The sequence below is a fragment of the Podarcis vaucheri genome, assembly GCF_965113315.1.
Source record: "Podarcis vaucheri genome assembly, chromosome: 3".
NCBI classification, from domain to species: domain Eukaryota; kingdom Metazoa; phylum Chordata; class Lepidosauria; order Squamata; family Lacertidae; genus Podarcis; species Podarcis vaucheri.
Window position 1 is genome coordinate 63,444,981 of NC_138761.1, and position 22,605 is coordinate 63,467,585.

At 42.1% G+C, this 22,605-nt stretch overlaps 1 protein-coding gene across 2 annotated transcripts in view; it reads right to left on the reverse strand.

Annotated features, from left to right (window-relative positions):
• The window catches only part of ARFGEF3 (ARFGEF family member 3), a 72,330-nt gene that overhangs the window by 44,077 nt on the left and 5,648 nt on the right, over positions 1–22,605 (reverse strand). For both annotated transcript variants that reach the window (XM_082215870.1, XM_082215869.1), the window contains exons 2-4: positions 21,722–21,773; positions 10,181–10,262; positions 7,956–8,087 (exon numbers count right to left, since the gene is read on the reverse strand). In XM_082215870.1, coding sequence (XP_082071996.1) covers positions 7,956–8,087; positions 10,181–10,262; positions 21,722–21,773 — 266 coding nt within the window. The remainder of the gene's footprint in view (positions 1–7,955; positions 8,088–10,180; positions 10,263–21,721; positions 21,774–22,605) is intronic.

Genomic DNA, 22,605 nt, shown 5'->3' on the forward strand with positions numbered 1-22,605 from the left:
AGTTTCAGGTTAAGAACAGACCTCCAGAACGAATTAAGTTCTTAACCCGAGGTACTACTGTAGAAGCAAGGAATAATCAGCATATCTACAACACAGTCATACAACTAGGTAAGAATTAAGGCTATGGAGAATTTGAGATACATTCCTTGGGGTTTTAGCCAGCTCTAGAATTCTGTTGTGAAATTTGCCCATTATACAAGGACCTGCCTGTCCGTAGGTCCTGTTTCTCTCTCTCTCTCTCTCTGTATGTGTATACACACACACACACACACACACACACACACACACACACACACCCACACACACAGTTTGCTGGGCATTTCAGGTGCTCTTTAAAATATTCTCTATCTTGGGTGGGGAAACACTTATGTATTAACAGAGTCCCCCATACCTTGCAGAATGTCTAAATGACCCAACCACATGGGCAGAGCTTTGTATCACTCCATGTGGTTGGATCAATTAACTACAACCCCAACTGCATAGGATCTGCTCGTAGATACCTCAGCTGCTCACATATGGCTGGAAGAACATTTAATGGGTGCTTCACTAATCTCAGATTTATTTGTTTGTTTTTAAACAATGAAGACTTCATATGGCATTCACAAATTAAAAATCACATCCTGGGTATGTAATGTACATTTGCTTTAAATAAAAATTAGCTGCAGCCCTCTGGCTCATGATCAATACAGCGGCTCAGGAAACACAGTAGGTTCCCCCTCTGATAGGAGCTTCAAGGCAGCTATGAATAAGATAAGATGACCAATGCAAATCAAAGTTATTAATAGGTAGGCTCTGAAGAGGTCCTAAACTGTAAAGAGCTAAGTGACAGGGAGACCAAAAGCAAGTACGGTAGTGGGAAGAAACCTGAGGGACAGGTTGACACAAATATTGACTGAAGAAAAGGCGCAGTAGACAAGAGACAAGTAACTGAGGCATGAATGAGCTAATCAAGGCAGGGCTCTGAAGATGAGCAGTGCTGAAAATCTATGGAACGAGAGAGAGAGAGAGAGAGAGGCAGGATTACCACAGTAATTGGGATAAAATAGATAATACCCTGAAAAGAAAGAACCTGAAGAAATAATGAATGGATGTAGACATGAAGCTGAAGAAAGTAACATATGCCTTTGGACAGCTGTGAGTCCAGAATGACTCCTGGGCTGCACACCTGGTCTTTCAGGGGCATGGTTACCCTGTTCAGGATCAGGGAGTCCCCCACACCTGCCCACTCCCTATCCCCTAAGAACAGTACTTCTGTCTCATCAGGATTCAACCTCAATCTGTTAGCGACCATCCATCCATCCACCCACCCACCCACCCACCCACCAACCAACCAACCGTCTCCAGACACTCACACAGGACCTTCATCACCCTCACTAGTTCTGATTTGAAGGAGAGGTGGAGCCAAGATATGTTCAGGGCCAATATATGCTTCTGTCTGCAACATGGAATACAGTGTTACCTCCGGTTACGAACGAGATCTGTTCAAGAGGCCCGGCCATATCCCGAAAACTTCGTAACTGGAGGTGCTCTTCTGCGCACATGTGTGAGGTGAAACCTGGAAGTATACACTTCCGGCTTTGCCGTGGCCGTAACCTGAAGATTCTGTAATCTGAAGGTTACGCAACATGAGGTACCACTGTATAGGGTTTCACCAACAGTATCAGCTTACTACACTTACAAGTGATTGCTGATCCATGGCCATTTGATGCACCTTTGGGGGCAATTAATTGGGTATGTATTTTTTATTGTTTATATGCAGGCTTGTCATTACAATTTCTGTATTGCAACTGAACGTAATGGAATTTATTTTACATTATTGCCAGCTGATGAAGACTTATCATTCAAACAGTTCATTATTCTGGAAGAACTGTACTGTTTGCTGCTGTGCTTGGAGTACCCTATTGCTACATTTGGAGCACCCATCATCTCATGTTTACAGGATATTGACTTTGGAAAGGCATTCTGTCTCCATCTTAGTGATCTTTAATAGTGACTTATCACTCCTTCCTTTCCTGTTCATGGAACATTGAATTGTTGTTTATTAGTTTGTGACTCCATGCACATTTTGTATATCTTCTGTTTATGTATTTTGACACAGTATAGTGTTATAAAAATATTGTCAGAATATTATTAGCCAACGTGTTGCTCATTGTTAGAGTGCAACATGGAATATTTCAGCTATCTGCCCATTTTCATTTTTTCTGTAGGCCTCAATAGACTGCTTCCATTGAGCTTTTTGCAGATAAATAAATAACCTAAATAATATTGACCAGAGTCTGGGAGACAATAAAAGTTCGTTATTGTTGTCTCCGATTGTTGAAATAAAACCCAATAGTTTGGTTCAAGTGATTTTGTGTGTGCCCCATGAACAAAACAAGGGCAAACACATTCATAATTCTGGATGTGTTGTATAAGCATGGCATGTTTAATTATGAAGATGATGAACATAGTGGTTTCCCATTAATCAGTGGAACTGTAAAAAGGTTCTGCTGCCACTAGAAACTATTATTCAGAGTGATTAATGCTTCAAACGTCCGGGCAAAGTCTTATATTAGGAGTGGAATAACCAAGTATGTGACATGTTGTACATTCTCTAAATAAAGCCTTCATTAATTTGCTGTGCTAAGGCAGAAAACTCCAACTAAAAAGTCAGTTGATATGCAACAACAGCAGTCATAATGAAACAAGGAGAATCATTTAACAGAGTTCTTTAATGGCTCTGGTAGTAGATTTGGCATTCAGAGTTACGACAATACAAGGAATGTAGGAACTATAGAAGGCAGAAAAACAATGGGATTTTTTCTTTCAAGTAAGTATATACAAGATTGCCATCTGTGAGCCTCTTTTATAATTGTTTCTTAACATTAAACATTGGTGGTGGAGGAATTGGAAAAAAAACCAAGTGTCTCACCTTCTGCAAGTAGCATTAAGCTTCTGCAAAGGCACCATTGGATACAATCCAGGAAGGTTTAACTTTAATAGATTGCTCTATTTACCACCAGTCATACCCTATGGACAGGATGATCTGATATTAAACAAGCCTAGGAGGATCAGGTCTATTTCACACACAAAATGGAATCTATGGAAAGATTGAGGAAGGGGGACCACAACTAGAGCATCAGTTTCCTGCTTGGTAAGTTACATATTTACTATTCATTAAAAGGAGATGGCAGGTTCCCTAAAGGAAGCACCACAAAAACAAATGCTCACTGGGAATAAGTATATTCCACCACTCAGTTGGGTAAACACTAAACTGAACAGGTGGCAATACAGATATCAACAGTCCTTCTTTAATCCCTTCCTACGTGTGTTCTTTTAGCAACACAAAAGGCTTCTGTTTGTTTCCATTCCTGCATGACATACCACACAGACCTGCTAAATTTATGAAGATTAGTTTTTCTAGAGTCAGGGTGAAAAACAAGGATCAAAGTCTATTAATATTGTGAGAAATATTCATACCACCAATCCTGGTGTTCTTTATCACTTTAATTAACAGTAAAGTGGGGAAACAGCCTCATAAATACTAGAAAAGGTCACTACTGACAGTAGTTCAGGGAACTAGCTGAGCAGGGATTAATTAGTTGTTTCCAGCTCTCTCTTTTCTTTGCACACAGCAGCTCTCTCAGCAGTTTCATATTTCCTAGGACAGTCTGCCCCTACTGGGTGCCCTGCAAATGTATTGGGCTACAACTCCCATCAGTCCCCAGCTGTGTAGCCAATGCTTAACTCTGCAGTGATAGAGGTTGAAGTCCAGAACATTGGGAGGCCACTAGCTTAGGGTTTGAGGAATGCAGCCGTTAGCTACATCAGTGAAAGCAGACACCCAATATTCCATTCTAATCTACCTGTAAAGTGCAGGTAACCTCTCTGTGCCTCCTGTGATCTTCTCCTGCACTGCTAAAGGGTTTACATTTGGGGATGACTTTTTTCCACTGGAAAAACTCATGTCTGCAACCAGAACCACAGAAATGTTGTGGTTTTTATCAGCATTGAGATAAAAGTGAGGGAGAAAGCTAAATTATTGCATTTCAAGCAATGAATTAGATGCAGGAGACTGAGAATCTCTCAGAAACCCCATTTATAACATGCTTCCACTATTCAGGGTATTGAAGCAGCTCCTTTCCTTAGCAGCCAGCATGACAGACCTTTAACTCTGCACTGCAACATGATGTAATAAAAGGAAATGAGACTTTGACAAAAAGTGAAATATGAAAGTAAAGGTGTATATTTGTTACAAAGTATGCTAGGAATTTGGTAAATGTTCCCATTCACATCTGAATAGTGAGAATCCCAGATGAATTGTGCTAATGTCAGCATTACTATGCCCTCATTTGTCAGACATTCACTAGAGAATGTTGACAACCTCATTTAGGAGACTGTCAATGTTTCCTAGTATATCTCTGAGTTATTGGTCATTCACAAAATTCACCCGTTCCAGTGCTGATGTAATCCTTATTCTAGTAAAAATCATTGAGTGAAGAACAGAGAAATTCATCCGTGAGATGGATGGGAGAGTTATTAAGTGTGCATGATTCCATTATTAAATGTACTGTATTTTTCCGTGTATAAGACAAATTTTTTTTTGCTTTAAAACAGGCTTCCTCAACCTCGACCCTCCAGATATTTTGACACTACAATTCCCATCATCCCTGACCACTTGTCCTGCTAGCTAGGGATCATGTGAGTTGTAGGCCAAAAAACATCTGGAGGGCCGAGGTTGTGGAAGCCTGCTTTAAAATGCAAGTAAAAAAATTGGGGTCATCTTATTCATGGATTGTGAATGCACAGTGGCTCTGACTCTGGTGTGGGTGGCCTGGGCTTGGGTTTGGACTCTGGTGTGGGTGGCCCGGGTTCTGGTTTGGGCTCTGGCTCTGGCCCAGCTTCTTAATTTTGGGTTCGAAAAAAGAGGGGTCATCTTATACATGGGGGTGTCTTATACACGGAAAAATATGGTAGTTTGTGATCAGGAAATGACATCTAGACTGTGCATTAGTGAAATAACAGCTTATCTATCACACATTTTGGAAAGTTGTTTATTTGTCTGTTCACTAGGCATTTGGACATCTCTTAGGATATCAAAACTAAATTTTGCACGATAGTTCCAAAGAGCAAGGAACAGACATAAATGTGGGTACAACTGGAGGCCATTTGAAATCAAGATGGTGAACCGGACCTTTCAAAACTGCACTGATTTTAACCACTGATTTCAAAATTGCATTACTTTATTTTTGGTATAGTTTCTTAGAATTCCTGAGCAACGCCAGGTACAAGGCTATTAGTAGATTATATGGGAGTTGGACAATAATTAGTGATGGGGGTAATGTAATAGGTACTTTTTATCAGTGCAAAGTGTGAACAACAAAAGCCTATTGGGTGCAGAAAGTGTTTGGTATTTCCCGACATCTTTATAGATGCTTTAGAATCTTACAAAACCAAGTCAGAGAGACATTTCCAAAGTTTGGTCTGCTATGAGGTGACAAATAGTAGTTGCATCATTCAGATTAGTAAACAAGGATGCTTGGCCTTAGCAGAAGATCAGATAGCACACGCATAGCTGACCTGACTAAATTTGGTGCTGTTCTTGTCAAGAAGGCACATGTTCTTGTGGACAAAGCAGAAAAATCCCCTTGCACCAAAAGAAAAATGCAAAAACAAAACCCCAAACACCACCCACTTTGAAAGCATTTAGTACACATAGCAGTGAAGACTTTTAGAATCTACATCCTAATTCTAACATATGTCCTTAAAAAAAAAATCATGAACAGAAATTCAATCTCTGCAATTCCAAACAGGATTCTGGAAGTTAGCCATAGAGTGTACCTATGCATTTTCATGTCTTATTCAGCCTTCATGCATTGAAGGGTGGGATATAAATTCAAAAAATAAATGGATAAATTCTGAAGTTGTAACTGGCTGATGGTGCTTAGTAAAATATAACAGGTCCCACAGGAGTTATCTAGGTTTTAGACAGTTTACATTCCTTTAGGATTAGGGATTTCCTTATACATTAAATAGATAATATACCAGCCTAAGAACATGCATGTATCCCCACTTCCTAAGAAACATCCTCCTGTCCAAGGCTGCAGCCTGGAACAGTAGTCTTGTTCAAGGCTCATAGTGGAGAGAATGTTTTGGGTTAGAAAAAGAAGGAAAAAGGAGGGGAAAAGACACCTTTCCCAGCCTCTCTCTGCCTCCTGGAATTTGCTAAATAATGCTAAAGGATTTAGGTTTGGGTCTAGCTGCTGGCCATGATCTTAAGCTTGTTATTGCTATGGGTGTTGGGGTATAAGTCTCCCCACCCCTGTCACCAAACATCACTGTAGAATGCCATAAAGTTGTTTTCTGTTTCTGCATTCAGCAGTCCCTTGCAGTCCCTGCGTATGGGGTCCTTGTAATGGGGTCCTGGGTTCTAAATATCCCTTTGCTTTTCCATTTACAAAATAACACTCTTCCACAAACACAGGGAATCACCTGAGTTCGCATAAAACCTCTACCTTATTTTTAGCTGGCCCCATTTTACTTCCCAACAGATGACTGAGGTACTGTGTATTACAGGGAATTATATATTGGATCCTTAAATTGGCCAAATCTGCTACTAAGACTAGATAGATTAAAATAATGGAAATATGTCTCTTTTCCCTCAGGCTCCTGCCACCATGCCTTTCACCATAACAGTATGAACTAAAACAAGAAACAACAGTACTTTGTCACCCTATATAAATATGCAAGGGTTAAATATTATTCCAAATGAACAGATTTTAAAAGAATCACACTGATACCCTGCAAGGTTCTTTTTATAACCTTGTGTAGAAAGAGCTCCCCTGTATAACTCCTGGGATGAAACAGTGATAGATTTAAAACTGAGAAAAAAATTTCAACAGGCTAAGGAATACTCATTTTCAGCACTCACTTTCATACACACCCTTCTCTTATACACCCCAAAGCTGAAAAATCAACTATCTTCACACTACCTCTCACCAGTCAGGCATATCTTTTCCAGGAAGGAACTGACATGACAAAAGTCAGTTGGAACAAGGATCTAATGGCATCCCCTCATCTCCTGTGCACAAGGCTGCTTGCCAAGGAAGCACTCCTCCTGATTTCATTCTCGGCAATTAAAGTGTGTATAGTTCTAGGAACAGCATTGTGCATTAAATATACAAAGGATTTACAAGTCTCACACTTCAGTTCTGGCACCAGAGTATTTTGAGCACAAATGGGTTTTAAAGCTTCCCAGGAAAAAACCCCCACAATGTTAACCTTTCCCCCCGCCCCACATGTTCACATCTCTTATACCACCAGCCCTTACATAAACAGTATATGAGGCCTCCTTTATCACACAGTGCAATGCTTAATAGCAGCCAGGGTGGTAGGGGTGGGGCCCACTCACCCAAACTCCAGTTTGTTCCTGCTGCTTACTGGGAGATGGGAGAGAAAAAGCAAAGTGGTGAGCTGCAAGCACACTTGCAGAACCAATCTGGTGCTCCTGATGGTGTGTTTGCACTGCATCAACCTCAATACTCCCCCTGATAAGCTGCAGCGTGGCAGCCGACTGGAGGTGAGCTGAACGGTGGCACCCCACTATGCTTTCTGCTACTGGCAATGCTGTTTGCTAAAGACACCTGCTCTTTACATTAGGCATAAAAATGCAAAACTCTTTGCATGCCATTGTTTCTAGCTACCAGGGGACCCAAAGGATTTTCTGTCTCAACAGTGTGGTCACAATTTAAATCTTCTATCATAAATGTCATGTTGACACACTGATGCCCTATGAATCCAGACTTCAGTTGGTAAAGCAGAGTTCAACTTGCAACAAAAATATGAGAGCTGGTTTCATACCATGGCGTAAGAAATGTTACTAAGGATTCAGAGAGGCTCCAGAGAGCTGCAGAGTTGAGTCAGTCAGGAAGTCTCCTCTGCAGCCACGTAAGTACTGACGTCTGAAAAATACTAACCTTCATAACTTCTACCTGCAGGTCTTCGTTGAGGGAAGGAGTCACTCTGACTGCATTCAGCATTTGATTAAGCAACTGCTTGTCATCAGAGTCTGTTTCCATGGTTACAAATCTCTCATCAGACAGTAGCTTCTGCGAAGAGAGAATTGGACTGCTTAATCACAGGCATTCTTGATTTGCTTGATACATAATGCTGGTATAATAATCACATCACCCCCCCAAAAAAATACCTTATTCTGTTTTTTATATTTAAAAATGTATACCCTATTGTTCATCATGCAGTTCTCAAAGCAGCTTACAACAATGAAATACATAATATACAAAATTTAAAGCTTAAAGTAAATCTCAAAAATCCTCAGAATTTTAAAATGTCAGAAATAATGTAAAAGATCAGCTACGCATTCAAGGTCCAAAGGCCTCCTGAAATCAAGTGAGTTTTGACCAGGCATTTAAGACTCAGTAGGGATGGTGTCTGTGGTGAGGCAGTTCCATAGAGTTGGGCCCACAACAGCCAAGGCACAACTCCTAACTGATATATCAAATCTTTCGCTCTATAAGACGCACCAGACCATAAGACACACCTAGCTTTTGGAGGAGGAAAACAAGAAAAAAAATTTTTGAATCCCAGAAGCCAGAACAGCAAGAGGGATCGCTTATTTCACTGCGCAGCGATCCCTCTCACTGTTCTGGCTTCTGGGATAGCCGCGCAGCCTGCATTCGCTCCATAAGATGCACACACATTTCCCCTTACTTTTTAGGAGGGAAAAAGTGAGTCTTATAGAGCAAAAAATACGGTAACTCATGCTTCTGGCCTATGGGAAACTACCAATAGTGCTCCCCTCAAGTGCACTGGGTAAGGCAGTCCTTAAGGTATTCTGGGCCTAAGTTATTCAGGGCTTTATACACTAGTGCAGGGTTTATCTAGCTGTTGTTGGACTAGAGCTCCCATCATTCTTAGCTAGCAGGCCCAGTGGTCAGGGATGATGGGAATTGTAGTGAAAACAGCTGGAGACCCAAGTTTGAGAAATCTTGCACTAGTATAAGAACCTTGAACTTGGCCCAGTGGCAGATGGAAAGCCAGTGCAGCTGTTTTAACATTTGTGTAATGTGTTGGCAGAAGTCGGTTCGTGCCACAGGATTCTGCGCTAGCACTATCCGAAACTTCTGGACCAGACCCAAGGGCAGTCCCACATTAAGCACGTTGCAATAATCCAGTCCTGAAGTTACCAATACAGTGGAACCTTGGTTTTCAAACGTAATCCATTCCAGAAGACCGTTCGACTTCCGAAACGTTCGAAAACCAATGCGCAAAGGGCGGTCTGCAAATTTACAGAGAAAATTGATAAAAATACAGTGGTACCTCAGCGGAAGCCATTCAACTTTCGAGGCACATTAAAAAATGGAAGCATTTACTTCTGGGTTTTCGGTGTTCAAATTTCAAAACATTTCTCAATGGAGACGTTCGAAAACAGAGGTACCACTGTACATGAACTGCCACAGTCAGGTTAACCCTGACCAGGAATGGCTGTAACATGTGTACCAGCTAAAGCTGATAACAGGCACTCCTAGCCACAGATGTCACCTGTGCCTCAAGTGACAATGATGGTCCAGTGAGTACCCCCAAACTAGATATCTGCTCCTTCAGAGGGAGCACAACCCCATCCCGGGGAAACAACTGACCAAGAACCATCAGATCCAAGAACCACCCACTCATAAGGCCCCTGTCTTCCCAGAGTTCAGACTCAGCTGACAGGCCCTCATCCTGTCCACCACTGCATCCGTGCCTGGGCTCCATTCTTTCACAACTTCTCCTGAATCAGATGTAATGGAGAAACAGAGATGGGTACCATCAGCATACTGATGACATCCTGCACTAATACTCCTAATGATCATTTCCAGGGGCTTCATATAGGTGTTGAATAGCACTGGGGACAAAAGAGTGCCCTGTGGAACCCCACAGCATAACTACCATGGGCCTGAGGAGATATTTAGAGATCAATGTGTAGAAACGTCTGGCTTTTGCACAGTTGAATTCTAGCAACAATTGAGTCCATCTGTTGCCCACTCACGACTGGTATGTGGCCGCCAAACGATTGCCAATGAGAGAATGTGGCCTTCAAGCTGAAAGAGATTCCCCACCCCTGCCTTAGCAACTAAAATGTCAGCAGGGCACCATCCACCTCCATCAAACAATCCAACTGCGGCAGAACCTCATTGCCATATACCTGCATCCCTGCTAGAGCTTGCTGGGCCAGCTTCACGTTCTTGCTTTCCAAAGCAAGCTGGAGTGGAAGGAGGCACTTCTCCCTGATGGCCAAAGAAAAATAAACTTTGTTTAGGACTATGCATTCAGAAAGCCTACATTGTGACTTTTGAATTTGGCTCTTGAAAAGCAATTCAGAAGCATATGTTACATTTAGTCTTCTTTGATGCAAACATTCTTCATAGTACGTAATAAAAGAAGCAATTGCAGGCTCCTTCCAGGTGTCCTGTTCATTGAACATCCATGATATGTGATCCCTTTGACAATGCTATTTGTCCCAGCAAAAGTTTTGGGGTGGTCATACTGCTTCATTTGCAGTCTGTGCATATCCTGTAACGTCCAGCTGAAATCCTGTAACTTTTCAAAGCACAAATGCATTGAGTTGGTTTGTTTTGTCTTGCTTTTGCTGTGATATAGTCTCTCTGGGCAGCAATAATGTGATAGCATTGGTGAACCATTGCAATTAATTAAGCATTATTATTGTGTCAAGAAAATCTGCAAAATAACACCAGACTGGAGGAGCCTGTAGATAATGATTACATCCACACCACACATTTAAACCACTTTAACAGTCATGGTCTCCCCCAAAGTATCCTGGCAAGTGTAGTTTACCCCCATGCAGTCAAAATTCCCCCGAACAAACAAAAGTGCCTGGGATTCTTTGAGGGGAAGCTAAGACTGTTAAAGTAGTAATAAAAGAGTGGTTCAAATACATGGATCTGACCAATATCAGAAGCCTCTTAGATGTGGTTACAGGATCAAGAACAGGCTGCAGGATTATACATTCCTTCCACACAGCTCTTCTCTTTGGAGTAAATTGCCCCCATCCCACTTAACTGCATTTATGAGATGCAACAGCACTAACCTGAACAGGGATGCATCTAGCAAAGATCTGAAACCAGAATTTGAAGCAAATAGAAAGTCCTGGCTAGGAGGGAACCATGGTTAAAATCGGAGACAATTCACTTCTTAACTTTCTCCAGGGAAAGGAGGGAATGGGGGCAAAGAAAGCATACACTCCTTTGGCTACCATAACAACTGATCAGCTGTTTGATGAAACAGGGAAGAACCAGAAGACCAGCGACTGGAGCCTGGATTCCCCACCACTTAATGCATATCAGAGTCATAGAATTGTAGAGCTGGAAGGGACTATGAGGGTCATCTAGTCCAAACCCCTGAAATGCAGGGATCTTTTTGCCCAACCTGGGACTCAAACTCATGGCCCTCATATTAAGCGTCTCATGCTCTATTGGCTGGTTGGCTTGAGCTGGTAAGCTTGTCTACCTATAGACTTTAGATTTCAGGAGCTGAATCCAGACGTTTAAGGATATGATGTTATTTACTCCTTGCTACCACTCTAATTTTTTCAGGTGGCTTTGGCAAGTCTAAAAGGAACAGCAAGCGGGAAGGCGTGCCTGTGTGCAGATTCCGAACATTTCTGCATGCTCCAATTTGGTTCATTTGCATCTATGGTATCTTAAGAACTACATGTTCCATTCACTACCATTTATCTGTCATCTGGCAATCAGCCAGACTTCCACATTTTCAGTAGAAGATGAAGCAGACATACTGTATTCCATTGCAACTGAGCCAGTGAGTGCTTTAGTACAACTGAAAGCCAGCACTGCCTTTTATGGCTTACTGTATAGCAACTGTGTATTTCAGCAAAATGCCCACCATCTCTTTCCCTACCTGTTGTCCTCCAGACAAGGTCACAGAAACACAGGCACTGGCTGTGAGAAGCCGATACTAAAATAGAAGTTCAACTACTTCATTCTGGCAGTAAAAGACTTCAAATGTGAAGAGAATGGAAATGGCTCATTAATTCAAGCTCTGAATTAAAATTGAGATGGAAATGAGAATTGGCACAAATTGAATCTTTTTTTTCTTACAACATCTGTAGAACGTTAACAAACCCAATTGTCCTCAAAGGCTGATAGAGATGGAGAAAGTTTACAACCGAACACATTTTGGTTGTTTCCATATGACCTGTTTATTCAGCATTCATTCTGATTTGTCTGCAGGGAGGTTAGACATTCTTGCATCTAGCACACATAATCCCACATTTCCAAATGTGTTTCCCTATGACTTTGCTTACTGCAAAAGGTCTGATGTGGAAAGTTGCGCAAGAGCTCCAGATAAATTTTGCAACCTGCATTTGTTGGTTTGTGACTGAATTCCACCACAAAGCACCAATGATCTGGAAATGCCCTTTGTAACTTTTGGTCCTTCACATCAGATGTAAGGGACTGACAGCACGACAGTTAGTGTATCCTAACCCATTGTGCTTTTAACCTGTCCATCCCTTTTCAAGATCAAGAGCAACATATCCTATCTCTATAGGGAATTGGGGGGGGGGCACTGCTATTTATACCTTTTCTTGTTTTTATAGCTGATTAGGCAGGCATTCTAGCACAGACAAATACAAGCATGCCATCTTTACATAGAAAAGGTGGGACACTGGTGCTAGGGAGTAACTGAAGTCTTGCCAGTTTGCTTGCAGAATTTCTTAAAAAGAAATGATGTCTACGTGATTACTTGTGTGGCAGAGTAGTGGTGGAGTAACAGTCTGTAAAGAATTAAACATTGAATAATAGTAATATCATCATCTTATTAAAGGTCACAGTCATGAGACAGTTCCATTGTCCCCACCGATAAGCATATGATGAAAATTCTCAATTGGGGCATGCCGCGTGGAGCTAAAAATATAAAGCAAAGGCACAAAATATGGCTGGGAATATGCAGTACTGCTATGAGTGTAACCCCGAAGAAAAGTAAAATACAGGGCTCTAAAACATTTCTGCTGACCAAGTCAAAAGTTGTAGCCGCCCCATCTGTCAAGTCTCTCATCCCACAACTAGTAGGGAGTGCGCACCATTGGGAGCTGCTGCCACAAAGTGAACTGAGCGCCCTGAGGCAGCAACTTCCAACCCTCTCTGCCCCTTGTGTTTGCCGACAGAGAGGTGGAGGGAAAGTGTTCACTGTACAACCCCACCCCTGCCTTTTCTGCTCCACAGCAGGAAGAGTAAAAAGCCAGTTTCACCTGCCTTGGCAGAAACTCTTTGGACAGCTTGGTCAAAACTTAGAAATAATACCCAGACTTCTTCCTAAGTCTGGGGAAGTTGCAGGGACCACAGAGCAATTGCTGAGACAACCCCTCCCCCCCCCCACCTCGGCAGAGTTGCCAGAGTTACAGTACCACCTTTGCCGAAGCAAGGAGGTTTGTTGAAACCTGGTCAGATATATTCAGGTTTTGACCAACATACCTCTTTGAATTATTCAGAAGTAACACAGATGTTGCTGTGGAAGTTCTAGAGCTATTTTTAAAAAGCTATATAGAAAATAAATAGTCTTTTTCTGGAAAGCATTCACAACCTGGTGTGTGATGTGTGTCATGGGAATTCACGCTTCCTTATCTCTTACTTCAGGGAGAAGCCAGCAAATTAATTAGGCTGTGCTGTGTGTACCTGGACACAGCTGTCGTTTGTCTCCAGAAATAATGGAAAATTTGGGTAGTCAGGGAGATATTATGTTCAAATAAATGCCACACAGCACAGTTCATCCTTTGCTTTCTCACTGAGGTGTAAGGCAAGCAGTCAAGATTTGGGCCTGGCTAAGAATTGTGTATCAGTCAACACCCGGCAAGCCCTTCAAAAATTGCTTATTGATATAATTTTTAAAAAATATTTTTTGTTGTGGTATCAAATCCTGGGAGTTTATATATGCCATATTAACCACCTGGGGCTTGCCATGAAAACATATTTGTGATTAGCTTGCTATCATTTCCACCTCGAATTTAATAGGCTATATTTAGACCTAACAGCAAATGTTGCTCAGGTGTTGCTACTAGCAACCTAGAATAGATAAAAACTCAAGGACGATGGTAGGGGGAATCATGACTTTTTTCCTTAGGGTGGGATTACATCAGAGCTGCTATGACAGGCATAACTGCTTTTGTGTTGACAGCAAACATGAATAAACTATAGGCAGTTATAAGTATCATAGCCCAAAGCAAGTAAAATCATTCTTATTATAGGCTAAGGGAAATAGCTCCCTTAGAAGGACCATTGCTCACTTACAGTTGAACTAATTGTATCCATCTTTATTTCATTCTTCAACGGAATCATTTAGATAAACACAGAATCCACATAGCATTGTCAAGAAGAATGGGTGTTAAAAACACAGTGTTCTTTCTCAAGAACAGATGAACAAGGGGGGGGGGATAAAAATAGCAACAATGCTATGTTGTGGGATATGCTAGAAAGACGAAGTGGCCTTGAAACATAACACTGGTCAACAACAAATTTGTTGTCTGCATTTTTTCAGTTGATTTAGGACAAATCTGATGCGCTGAATCCAAAAATCACATTGGTTTTGCTCAATCAGGTCAAGTTTTTAAGCTATGGCCACATGTCGTTTTTTTACGTTTTTGTTCACATGTACGCTTGTGTGGAGCATTTTAGAAGAAGTTGGTGGGGGTAAAATGCCATGTTGAATAATTGTTTTGATTGAAAATGATTATTTTAATGACAAGTAGTATTCAGGTCCGATAGTTCTGGGTGATTATGTTGAAAAGGGATCAGTTGTTGAAGGACATGAAGAAGAAGAAGTGCTCCACATCCATTTTCCCAAAAGGAGTTGAATGATCTAGTTCACGACCTCAGCTTGTCAAAGGACTCTGCCGAACTGTTGGCATCCAGATTGAAGGAAAAAAAACCTCCTCTCTGACAGTGCTCACAGCAGCTTCTTCCGCAACAGGCATCAAGAGTACCTCTGTTTTTTCTCGGAAAAGGAGGACTTGGTGTACTGTGCAGATATTGCGCAGCTTCTGCTAAAGCTTTGAATGCCATAGTACGAACCCAAAGATTGGAGACTGTTCATGACAGCAGCAAGCGATCACTGAAATGTGTTCTGCTACACAACGGCAACCAGTTTGCCTCTATACCCCTGGCTCACTCGACTACACTGAAGGAGAACTATGAAGCGGTGAAGCATGTGCTGGAGAAAATTGGTTATGATCAGCATAAGTGGTTTATTTGTGTGGACCTGAAGATGGTGAACTTTTTGTTGGGACAACAGTCTGGCTTCACCAAGTACCCATGTTTTCTGTGCATGTGGGATAGTAGGGACCATGTTCAGCATTACACAAAGAAGGACTGGCCTGTGCAGGAGGAATTGGTGCCTTGCAAAAAAAGGAACGTCATCAATGACCCTCTGGTGGACAGAGACAGAATACTCTTCCCACTGCTGCACATCAAGCTTGGCTTAATCAAGCAGTTCACCAAGGCTCTGGACAAGGATGGTGACTGCTTCACTTACTTGTGCCAGACTTTTCCAGGATTGACCATGGAGAAGTTGAAAACTGGCATCTTTGACGGTCCTCAGATCCGTCAGCTCATCAGAGATCCAGAGTTCGGAAACTCAATGAATGAAGTGGAACTGGAAGCATGGAAGGCATTTGTTCTGGTAGTGAATAACTTTCTTGGCAACAATAAGGCCAGAAACTACGCAGAACTTGTCAACAACATGCTGACTGCTTTCAGAAACCTGGGCTGCAACATGAGTGTCAAGATGCACTACCTATTTTCACATATGAACCGGTTTCCTGAGAACCTGGGTTCAATGAGTGATCAGCAGGGGGAGAGATTCCATCAGGACATGAAAGAGGTGGAGACCGGGTATCAGGGTCGCTGGGACGCAGTCATGATGGCTGACTACTATTGGACTCTGAAGAGAGACCTCCCTGCCACTGAGCATTCCAGGAGTTCCAAGAAACGGAAGTTCAAGCCCTGAAGTTTGAAAAATGGTGAAGCAACATGCAATTTACGTGTACTTACCTTTATCAATGCCCACCATTCAGTTTACAGTAATCAATGTTTCTATCAGGTAATCAATATATGTTGTTGGAAAAACATTTTTTTCTCTTAAAAACATATTTAGGATGATATGTATTGACAAAAATCAGCTGATAATGCCACAAAAATGTAATCGATTTTGTCACAAGATCTGATTTTTTTTCCAAATCAACATAGCACAAAAACCTGACCTGATGGACAGAAACGGATGCCATTTCCTGATTCCGCAGTGCAAAAATACCCTAAATCAGTTGTAGAAATCTAGACAACATTCAAAAAGCAAAAAATTGTTGCCCAGTGATTCTCAAAGGGTTTAGGAGTACAAAGAACAAACATTTTTGTGGCATTTTAAAGGCAAACAGATTTACTGTCAGATGTGTGAAGTGGTTTCTGAACTTCAGGAATATAGGTATGTACATTAATGGTGATGATGGGGGAACTATAAACAATGATGTCAGAAGGAAACAAAATGCAGACAAATACAGACAGTGATAATTGCATCATCACCAGTGGTCTTTCATAAAAATACAGTAGTTGGTAGCACAGGCATTCTGACATTAACACACACAGTGTGATAAAAACCCATTGTACTGATTAAATCTGCAAGTTAGAGCACTTGCACCATTTGCGGTATTGAAATTCCACTGCTTCACATCCCTTTGAAGCTCCTTTGTTAAAATACGGCTACTTTATAGCCAATTGCGAAGTGTCCTTTACATAGAGGCCTATCTCTTTGTCCTACATAGAACACAGAAGGCCATTCTTGGCAGATATGCCGCTCCAGTAGATGAAAAGGTGAATGAACTCCTCACGTTGTGTATGATACAGAGACATGGTTGGCACCTGGGTCTGCCGCAGGTCTGATCCCCAAATCTGTACCTCTGTTGCATTACCTGCTGTTCTTGGTGAGCAGATGGGGCTGCCTGTAAGCAAACACAGGCCAGCCCCCAATGTGAAAAGGAAATATCCTTGTCCACAATGGGCTGGAGATTCTTCATGACAGGTTTGAGTGGTTTTACCTGTCAGCAGAGGCGCCATCTACAGAGGGCCAGGGACCCCAATATTTTCAAGGAGGAGGCCAGTCTGGCGATCCTCAAAAGGATGCACCAGGATGAAGATGCTTGGCCCTGCCGTGTCCTTCTGAAGATCCCTGGGGACGCGGCACAGCGAAGTCTCTTCACCGCGTGCCAGAGAACCCTCCTGGAAGGTGCACTGGCAATCTCTGCCAGCGACACGAAGCGTGAAGCATCTTCACCCCTCACATCCTTTTCACATATGTAAGGCTGCTTGTGGTGCGTGGGTGGGTGGGCCAAGTAGGCCTAACTGGGTTGGGGGGTGGCACTGCACGTGTGATGTCATGCACACGTGACGGGCCCCTCTAATGTTGGGCACTGCCTGGCAGCTGGAACTGACAACTAGTGTCAGCCTGTCACTTTCTCTTCTACTTCTGTCCACAGTAGATTGACAAAGTCAGGAACCATCTCTTTTGGGTCAGTGGTGCAGCCTGATATAATTTGTTTTAGGTGCAAGTCTCTTTTTGATGATGCAGTTGTATAACAGGGCTTCATCATAGACAACAGTTTTAGGGATGTGTTATAAGCGTGTAAGAAACCTGACTTACCTCTTTTTTATCTTTCCCTTTTCTTAAATGGATACATTTCACTTCATTATTATAGATCAGTGCTGGGGCTTCATTCACAATTCTCCTTCCATGCTTGCTTGGCCAAATGTGCTACTGACAATTTAGGGCATCCAGCAATTACTGGAGTTCCTTTTGGCTCTTTCAGGCTCTTTTCCTGGACATCCACAGGCATTCTCAGGGCCAAACTACACATTTCATTAACAATAACCTAAGCAGAACCTGCCATTTTACATTCTTGATAAAAAGCTGCAGAGAAACTCAATCTGGACTGGGACAATGACATGTGGCAGAACAGCCCCATTTCCCACATTACGTTTTACCATTTCACTCCTCCCCCCAAACAATGATTTCCTACTGAAGGTACTACAACAGCTTGGGATGTGATTTAGGGCAGGAAAAAGGAGCATATGTATATAAGCACTCCACATCATCAAGAGCTATGCATGCAAGGTAAAGGGACCCCTGACAGTTAAGTCCAGTCACAAACGACTCTGGGGTTGTGGCGCTCATCTCGCTTTACAGGCCAAGGGAGCCGACTTCTGTCTGCTTCCACAGACAGCTTTTCCGGGTCATGTGGCCAGTATGACTAAGCCACTTCTGGCGAAGCCAGAGCAGCACATGGAAATGCTGTTTACCTTCCCATTGGAGCGGTACCTATTTATCTACTTGCACTGTGTGCTTTTGAACTGCTAGGCTGGCAGGAGCAGGGACTGAGCAACGGGAACTCACTCCGTCACACGGATTCGAACCGTCAACCTTCCGATCGGCAAGTCCAAGCGGCACAGTGGTTTAAACCACAGCACCATTTGTAAAAGTCAGGTGGTTTACTAATCAGTCCTTCATGTTCTTTCATCACATGGAAGAAACTAATGAAAAAGGAGCATGCCTCAGGTGGATCTATGTGCTCAGAAAAGCAGGTCACTCTTCACTGCTTTATTTATTAGGGTTTCATTGTTATATTCTTACTAGCTCCAACCAGAAGCGGATGGTGGGGTGGGGTGGCAGTGCTTACCTGACCAGTTGGCTGTGTTACTGGGAAGTAGAAGGGGAGGACAAAGGAGGAAGCAAGGTGTTAACCAACTGGTGAGGGCACCAAATTAGTTCCACCAATGCACTTGAACCACACTGACCATACCACTGCCTCCCCCTCTGCCTTCTGCTAGAGCAGTGTTGTGGCCAGCCAGAGGTCAGGTAAGCACCAATGCCTGGCCCGGCCATCCATTACTGATTCCAACACAAGATGCACTCAAACTTTCTTGGTTTCTACACATTCTAGTAACATTAGTGGGGAAATCCAGTGTCTTGGAAAAGTAAAGAATTTTATTTCATGCAGCTGATTCCAACAGTATTCAAAATGGACAGAATTCCATTCACTAGAACCCAAAAAGCAAATGCGCCTTGTTTAATGTGGCAGGGAAATAAGCCAATCAGAAAGGATCTCGCCTGCAAACTGGGGTTGGATCAGAGGAGGTTTTAGGGCAGGGCAACCATTGCAGTTGCACTGGGCGCTGTGCTGCTAGGGGTGTCAAAACAATGCTGTAGAACAGAGTGCTCTAGAGGCAGGGGGTGCCGAATTTTAGCACCACTGAAATTTGAGAGCCCAAAGTCTTCCACTGGTTGGATACAGTTAGTTTATAAACACAGACTAATAACCAACTCTGTAGTACAATGCTATTCTCTGTCCTTCACTTGGCTCAGTTGTTCTACCCCAGTTTAATCATTCCCTTTAACACCATGCAGTAACGGCTTGTCAGCACACAGCAACTTCTAGATGGTGTCACCAAGTAGTGCAGGATGGCAAAGAATCGTTAACATCAGGGAGAATAAACAAGGCACACCTTTACTATCTGCCAATGCTGCTGGACCATATGCAGTGCTTGATTGTGAAAGAGTTTATACAATATACATTCATTTTTTCCCCTGAGGCAACAATGAACCATGTCAGCAAACTCAATAATCCGCAACAAAAGTAATACAAAACTTTGGTCTTAAGCCAGATGCAGTGACACAAGACCTCACAATGTTATCTGCTTCATATGTGCAATGGAACAAATGCCAGATGGCCAGCAAACCCACTGGCATCAATAGCAATTATCAAGCTAACCCTCTGTGAATGAGAGGTGGTCTGAGGAGTAAATCAGTTTTTCCTGCTTACTTTAGACTCCCAGACAAAGCTGATGGAAAATAAATCAGATGGGAGAAGGAAGAAGTGATGAAATCAACACTACTCATGTACTGAAGGTTATTAAGCTACACTCTGGGCTCAAAACTTCCTAAACAGAGATGACTTAGTTGTAGAATTCAACAGAACTACCCGCTATGACACCATTTATGGACAACTTTCAGTAAGACAATTCTTAGTTCTAGATTTAAGAAAATCTGGTTTTACAGGGTTTGCCAGAGTTCCATTGTGCAATATCAAGTAGTGATGAAACTTCTCCCAAAGGATAGGATAAAATTTCCTTCCGTTCAGTTCTACTTTCATCAATAGGTTTATTGTATTATCCAAAAGAAAATGACAATTTCATAACAGTTTGCTGAACTATGAACCATTATAAAAAAACAAACACTAATAGTATAAAACAAGCTTAAGTGATAAGGAGAAAGAGAAGCCAGAAAAACAGTCAGCTAGAAGTCTTGTAGTTTCCTTTCATAAGGCAAAACATGCTTTCAGAAACTATTATTCATATTTTTATTTGATCGCTGGATATTTTCAGGCAATATCTTTTGATGAAATAACATTTACTGAACATTAGAAAGCAATCAGTTCATGTCTAGAGGTACAAGTTTTAAATGAACACAGAAAGCTTTTTAGGCAGCAAAATTTAGACAGACTAATGATCCAAACTGAGTGTATCACTATTTGGCAAGATTTCACTAGTAAAAAGCAGTGTAACTGCAGATGAATTTCCCTCCTCTGTTGACTGAAGAAAATGAACTGAACCCATGGCAGAAAATAATCAGAATGGAAAAAGGAGCCAAAAACCTATGAAAGAGTTTTGCAAAATCCTAAAGAGAATCCGAGTCTATCATTACTTAATCTTAACCTAAGTTACCTCACCAATGGTATTCAGTAGAAAGATGGATTATTATAGATAGCAAAGCCAAGTGAAAGATATGTTTTGATGGGGGTCCCCAACATGGTGTCTGTGAGACCTGCTGGGGCAGAGCTCCAGGCCAAATTGGAATGGCGGAATAGTCTAAGCTTCTCTAACTCTTCTCCATGTCTCCTTAGGCCCTCCTACTATTTTGATTGGCCAGCAGACTTGGAAAAGAGGAGAACAGTTCTCTCTGCTGCTGGCATCCAATTAGAATTGGGCATTTTTCTCTGCTGGTAGCACCCAGGTAGAATATTAGAGGAGAGGAAACAGTTTCAATTGGACATCACCAGTAGATGCAAGAGACGAAACAGTTCATGTTTGACTTCAAGAAGAGGAGATAGCCAACATTAGCTGAGCCTATGTCTCAGTGCAAAAAGGAAAGGGAGGAAGGGGGAGGGGAGGCATTCAAGACTCTTCTTTTAAAACAACTTTCATCCCCCTTGTATTTAAAGTAAAATTGATGTTGGGGGTGGGTGTTTTTGGAAAGCACCTGGTCCTGGGAGCCCTTAATTCTGGCAGTGCCTCTAAGTTTATCAGCATTAATACCATTCAGCTGCATGAGCTGTATCTTTAGTAAGATGAAAAGGTCTTGTTGCTGATAGTTCTGGTAGAAATTGAACCCTGATAGACAACTGCCTGTACAATCATATTTTCAAACAAAATGGACAACATTGCTTTCTTGGAACTGGACCATTTTCTGAACACTACAAATCTGTAAAAATAACTTGTAAGTGATAAATAGAAAATGATAGATGACACCCCTAGTATGGCTTGCTTACAGCATGCTGCAGGTTTTCTATCATAGCGTTTTTACTCTGGTTTCAACAAAAAGCAAGTCACAAGCTCTGCAGCCGCTTCATGTATCTTTGTTGACATCTATAACCAAGGCAGTATACATTTCCTACCTTAGCTGATATGGAGGGATCTTCGTAGCAGCCTCTGGGGATTCTAACATTTCTGTATAGAGAAGGGAGAAGAATCATTATAGAGGACAATGAAGGCATACTGTCCAACTTTTTCAAGCCCTAACCTGGGACATGTGTCTTCCAGGAAGTGTTTTTTCAGGGCAAGATCTTGTGCGATGCCCCAAAACATGCAATTTTGGGTGTTGGCTGAGATTTTGGGTTGCGGCCCTGAAGAAAGCACTTTTTTCAGGGCAAGAGTGCAGCACCCAAAATAGCCACTGAGATCTTGCATGAAAATACATGTTCATTTTTTCCAGGGCATTTGGGAGGTATGTGGGGGCTGATAGCACTGGTATACTTCAACATAAATTGCCTGCATGCTCTGCTTCTTGTACGAATTTTTAAACTGGCTGATCTAGTTGTGACTATGTGTAGACATAATTGTTACAGATGCAATGGTCAAACAGCATTCACATGCAGCTCACTAATTGTTGTAGAAGGAACCCTTGGCAGGGGGTTGGACTCGATGGCCCTTGTGGTCTCTTCCAACTCTATGATTCTATGATTCTGTGATTCTATGAACATAACCAGCCAGGTCAAGCTGCCCAGGAAGCAACTTTTTTTTAAGTTTCTCTTGAGAAAGACAAGAGACAAGCAGCTTGTACTTCTGACCATGAAGGGAACAAACCTGCTTAATGCTTGGCAAGGTCTAGGACAGGGGTTGCCAACCTTTTCTTGTGCTTGTAAGCACATTCTTGTGCTTGTGAGCACTTTTCTTGTGCTTGTGAGCACATTCATATTTTTGAGTGAGAGTTGTGGTTGCCACCTTTCTGGTCATTTTTCTCCCTCAGTTCTGCTCCTCATGGAGAGAGACAGTATGCACA